Here is a 6,298-nt window from a genome sequence, read left to right on the forward strand (position 1 = left end):
TATTTTTTTATAGTGTTAGTCAAGTAGAACTTTTGTAGAACTAGAATTGTATTATTTATTTTGTGTGTTAGTCAAGTAGAATTCTACTTGAATTAGAATTGGGATAATTTATCATAATTATCCCACTAATTTTACTACATATATATATAGCCATAAGTTCCCCTCTCAAAAATTATCCCACACATTGAAAAGAAACAATTGGGGAAAAAAAGAGAACGGCGCTTCCGTGATTTTCCCATCCACGAGATCAGGTAAATTAACTTCAATGCTTTGGATTTTAATTTCAAACTTTTTCATCTAATTTTGTGTCTTCATACGTATGAATGGACTCATGGTAGAGGGGGAAAACCTATGTGCTTCTACGTATCAATAGTTTTTTTAATGGTTTGGTATTTTAATGGTTTGGTATGTATGCTTCCACGAGATCAGGTAGCAATCAATGCTTTGGTATTTTAATGGTTTTCTGTCTCTGTGCTTCTACGTATCAATAGTCCAAGCGGTGGTCAAAATATTTTTTTGTCAGATCAATGTCCAATTAATTGATAGTCAGTTAATATTTTAAGAATAAAATTAATAGTTTTTGAAATTAATATACAAATTCTCAACTACACCATTTAATCCTTGTGAAAAAACAAGAACGTCCTCGTACGTCTTAAGATACACCGATTATCCAATAAATAAAAATCACTAGATAATTCTTTCTGTTTGATAAAAAAAATTATTTAATTTATACGGGTCTAAATCTATCGGATCCACATGCTGATAAAAGTGGACAATCCATTACACAAGCTTTTATGATTAGGGTTTATATGAAATTAGGGTTTATGTTGCAATAGACAAAAAATAAGTTTACATGAAATTAGGGTTTATATGATACACAAGCTTTTATGATTAGGGTTTATATGAAATTAGGGTTTATGTTGCAATAGACAAAAATTTCATAATATCTTGTGTATGATATGCAAGCTTACATGATATGCAAGCTTTTATAATTAGAACATGATACTGCTTAAATATATGATATTAAGCTTCCACCATATTTGCACAACAATCAACTAAGTGCTAATAATACTAGCTGAAATATATAAGCATGATCCATGAAATATATTAGCATGATCCATGAATTTACAACTGTTATGATCAAGTTTATATTGTTGTTTGTGCAACTTCAAGCTCACTTTGTTAACCATCATGTTTAGTCTGTCATCACCAATATTTTAATCCAATTCTATATTTGAGATTTTGAAAAGTTATTTTTGAATTTGTTATAGGATGGACATAAGATCACAGAGTCAGGATCAAGAAGAAATATTTCGAGGTCTAGAAAGTGAGGGACAAAAAAGAGCAAGGATGGATTATATGACATGGACTGAAGCAGAGGCTAACGAATTGCTTAGACTGTTAGTAGAGGAAGTTAAGAATGGAAATAAGCAAGCAAATGGCAGTTTTAAAAAGTATGTGATTCTGAAGAATGTGATACCCCCTCTAGTTGAAAATTTTGGAAAAGATTTTAGATATAATCATGTAATGAACAAGATAAAGCAATGGAAGAGAAAGATTGCACCTGTGGAGATCCTGATGAAAAATAACTCTGGTTTTGGTTGGGACCCTACCACACAGAAATTTACATCATAAGTTTCATGTAAATTGATTATATTTCATTGGTTATATTATTTAATAGGATGGAGGAAGATCAAAATTTGCCCATTTTATATTTTCATCATGAAAAGACTTCGATGATAATCTTTTGATTCGCGTAATCGAATTAGTTGCTGAGGCTGCAGATCTGATCACAAAGGTATCAGGATGTCTATCAAGGGAGTTCATAGCAAATACGCTTAATTTTCGAAGTCCTCGACGTGGTATTACAGATCTTGGTCTCACATACTTACAGTCCAAGATGGATAATCATCCTCAAGATTTTCGTAGAATTTACCGTATGTACCCAGATTGCTTCATGAAGTTATGCAATATCTTGAGAGAGCGGGGCCATATACAAGACACATACCACATTAGTGTTGAGGAGATGATTGTTATTTTTCTTCTTACGGTTAGTCAGAATCAACGATACTCTGTTGCAACGGATCTATTTGATCGTTCAAAATGGACCATCAGTGTATGTTTCAATAAAGCATTACATGCATTGGTATCTTTAGCATCATGCTTGATGGCATCACCCCCTACTGATCCACCTGATAAGGTTAAATCAGAATCTCGCTTTTGGCCTTATTTCAAGGTAATTATTATTGCTTTAGAATTTACACACACACAGACACACACACGTGCACACATGCGTGCATGCCCCCACACACATCACTTGAGATGGTCTGACACATTGATTATTCAGGACTGTATCGGTGCAATAGATGGGACTCATATACCGTGCATGGTGTATAACATAGATCAGACGCCATATCGAAATAGACATGGTTTTCTCTCTCAGAACGTCTTGGCAGCTTGCACATTTGATCTCAAATTCATTTATGTCTTAGCTGGGTGGGAGGGTTCTGCTAATGATGCAAGAGTCTTGAAGGATGCAATGAGTAGACCTTATGGACTCCCACTTCCACAGAGTAATAATCTTTACATAGTATTCCATCAATTAAAGCATATTTTTTAGTTTTACAATTTTTTTCTCATTCATATTTATATTCTTGTTTGTAGATAAATTTTATCTAGTTGACTGCGGCTATCCAAATAGGCTACAATTTCTTGCTCCATACCGAGGTCAAAGGTACCATCTTTCAGAGTTCGGCCCAGCTAATAATCGACAACGACCACGAAATTCAAAAGAAGTTTTCAATCATCGGCATGCGTCTCTTAGAAATTGTGTCGAGCGCATCTTTGGAGTTTTTAAGTCAAGATTCACTATTTTCAAGAGCCAACCTCCAGGTTTTCCATATGCCACACAAATAAAGATGTTCGTTGCATGCGTAGGATTGCATAACTTTTTAAGATTAGAGAATACAAATGATGACTTCGACATTTATGATCTTCCACTAGAAGCTCCACGAAATGTTGCTGATGCAGATGATGACTCCGATGAAGAAGATGAGTTACAGACTCAACAGACTCAACGAGCAGCTGTAGGAGCTTGGAGAAATTCTATGACAGATGCCATGTGGGATGATGGAAGTCGAGTCACTCTAGGAATTTAGATTTTTATTTAGTTGTAAAATATTTTATTATTTGAGATGAATAGTGATGTTTTATTGCATTATATTTTATAGTTATTACTAGACTAATCAATTGCTTATCAATCTTATATTATTTTTAATATACAACTATTAACAATAATAATTTATACTCACCGTTACCCCCACCAAATTATCCCTTTCATAATATTATCCACCATTATCCCATCAAATTATCCTACCAAATATTATCCACCATTATCCCATCAAATTATCCTACCAAATTATCCAACTTTAAGAATTATCCATCATTGTTCCACTAAATTATCCCAGTGTACCAAATTATCCAACTTTAAGAATTATCCATCATTGTTCCACTAAATTATCCCAGTGTTAAAAAATTATCTCACTTTACCAATTATACCAGTTCTACTTAAAAAGTTCTAGGTGACTAACCCCCCCTTAGCGCATTTTAAATATCCAGATATTCGGATCGTATCCGTAATTTCGACCCGATAACCGTATGCGAATAAAAACCTAAATGTAGGCTGTCTAAAAATCACAATAGATAGCTTATTCCCCATCAAACACCGACGACGGAAGTTACAATCTGACGACTTCCAGAAGGCTACAATTTGAGGACCTTCACGACAACTGATGAAATCTCTAATTCAACAGCCTTCACAATCAACATCGGGAGTTACAATCTGACGACTCTCATATTTTTAAGGAGCCAAGACGAAGATTACAAGAGGACGATCTGTGCAAAGCTCTAGCAAAAGAGACTACAAATTGACGGTCTCTTCATATTAGAATGCAGATATCTCTCAAACCGTAAGGAATTTGGCGAAACGGAGGAAGCGAACCAAAGCCTACGGCTAGGTTCAGATGGCCCCGTCTCGTCGAGATAGCCGATTTTCATATATAATTCGTCCAATTCCGACTTACGGTTTGAAAGTTATGACCTCATATGTAATTCGTCCAATTCCGACGTACGGTTTGAAAGTTATGACCTGTTCTTCTTAGCAAGTTATGTTCTGAAGTCCGTCTGCAAGACTGGACTTCGTCAGAACATTGAACTCAGCCTGAAGCCCGCCAAGCCCGCCTAAGGTTCGCCTCTGCATTACAGAGTCAAAGCGCACATGCTCAACTCTGCGTTTTCAACATCAAAACGCAGAGTTAATCGCTAAAATAGCACAACTGTGCGTTTTCAGCCGTTAACAGGCTCAACTCTGCGTTTTTAGTCTAGAAACGCAGAGTTAATCTCTAAAACAGCACAACTGTGCGTTTTCAGCCTTTAAACAGGCACAACTCTGCGTTTTCAGCCTAAAACGCAGAGTTCATCTCTAAAACAGCACAAACTGTGCGTTTTCAGCCTTTAAACAGGCCAACTGTGCGTTTACAACATCAAAACGCAGAGGTAATCTCTAAAACAGCACAACTGTGCGTTTTCAGCCTTTAAACAGGCCCAACTCTGCGTTTTTAGCCTAAAACGCAGAGTTCATCTCTAAAACAGCACAATTGTGCGTTTTCAGCCTTTAAACAGGCCCAACTCTGCGTTTTTAGCCTAAAACGCAGAGTTCATCTCTAAAACAGCACAACTGTGCGTTTTCAGCCTTTAAACAGGCTCAACTCTGCGTTTTCAGTCTAGAAACGCAGAGTTAATCTCTAAAACAGCACAACTGTGCGTTTTCAGCCTTTAAACAGGCCCAACTCTGCGTTTTCAGCCTAAAACGCAGAGTTCATCTCCTAAAACAGCACAACTGTGCGTTTTCAGCCTTTAAACAGGCCCAACTCTGCGTTTTTAGCCTAAAACGCAGAGTTCATCTCTAAAACGCATGCGGCCTGTGCGTTTCGACTCCCAGCGAGCGCCCAACTCTGCGTCTCATCTTTAAGACGCAGAGTTAAGGTCCGAACGCAAGCGGCCCTTGCGTTTTCAACTCCCAACAAGCGCCCAACTCTGCGTCTCATCAATAAGACGCAGAGTTAAGGCCCAGAACGCTGTTTTCAGCGTTTTGACTCGTTCAAAGCACTAACAGAACGGTTTCAAAACCGTTTTCCCCACTATTTCGGGAGCTGTTTAAGAGGGGGTGGTTACACCCCACTCAGCCCATGGAGGAGCTAATTAAGGGGGCAGTTGCCACCCCTAAACCCCCTATAAATAGTGGGAAACTCAACTGAGTTCGGGCTCTCCTTTTTGGCTGGCTTTTGGCTCTGGGCTCTGGGATCCTTCTTTTTGGGCAGCAAGGGGGCGATCGACGTTCATCCTCAGCAACGATCGACCACAGGAGCATTCCCTTGGCTTATAACCGACTTTCGGTTCAAATCAACTCTTTTCTACATTATATATATATACTCTTAGTATGGTATAGATACTAAGATATAAGAATATAAATATATATAATGTAGACTATGCAGTTATAAGTATACTTGTAATAACCGTGAACTTTCGATACTAGTTAAAGTCTACATTATATATATATACTCTTAGTATGGTATAGATACTAAGATATAAGAATATAAATATATATAATGTAGACTATGCAGTTATAAGTATACTTGTAATAACCGTGAACTTTCGATACTAGTTAAAATAATTTCTCGGTATTTTAAAATATTTAATTATTTTTTAAAGAGTATTTGTATTTTTCTCGATTTTCTAGAATTTTCTACGATTTAAAAGTTCAAATTTTATATTTATTTAAATGATTTTGATATTTATAAATTAATTTAGTGCAGAAAAAATTTCTGGAATTAATTTGTTGTGTTATCGATACTATTATGTAACATTTTAAATAATATGTTGTATTATTATTACTATTACGTATTATTTCGTGTAATATAGTGTATTATTATTAATATTACGTATTATTTGTACAATTTGTTGTATTATTACTACTATTACATATTATCTATTATATTAGTATAACTGGTACGTTTTATTTTGTAGATAATGTTCTCATAATTATTTGATTTAAAATATAAGTAACTATATTTTTTATTAGTTAATTTTGTTAAATACCTAAACCCTAATCCTATATATTTATATATATTTTTCGTTTCTTTTTCCTTCTTTTATTCACGTGAAATCGTCACCTCCTTCATTCTCTCTCTCTCTCTCTCCTCCCTTATCTCCTCTCTCCCCGCCGAGATCGAGCCACTCT

The 6,298-nt window shown here is 35.7% G+C and overlaps 1 protein-coding gene and 1 long non-coding RNA gene across 2 annotated transcripts; both read left to right on the forward strand.

Annotated features, from left to right (window-relative positions):
- LOC109848200 lies at nt 206-1,573 on the forward strand. The gene is made up of 2 exons (XR_002248728.1): nt 206-251; nt 1,272-1,573. It is a non-coding gene; the product is annotated as an uncharacterized LOC109848200 (long non-coding RNA).
- Nucleotides 1,836-3,245, forward strand: LOC109847880. The gene is made up of 4 exons (XM_020417112.1): nt 1,836-2,236; nt 2,348-2,573; nt 2,665-3,140; nt 3,231-3,245. Exons 1-4 carry the CDS (start codon nt 1,901-1,903, stop codon nt 3,243-3,245), a joined length of 1,053 nt encoding a protein of 350 aa, XP_020272701.1. The 5' UTR covers nt 1,836-1,900.

Source organism: Asparagus officinalis, chromosome 7 (genome assembly GCF_001876935.1).
Source record: "Asparagus officinalis chromosome 7, Aspof.V1, whole genome shotgun sequence".
Classification (NCBI taxonomy): Eukaryota; Viridiplantae; Streptophyta; class Magnoliopsida; order Asparagales; family Asparagaceae; genus Asparagus; species Asparagus officinalis.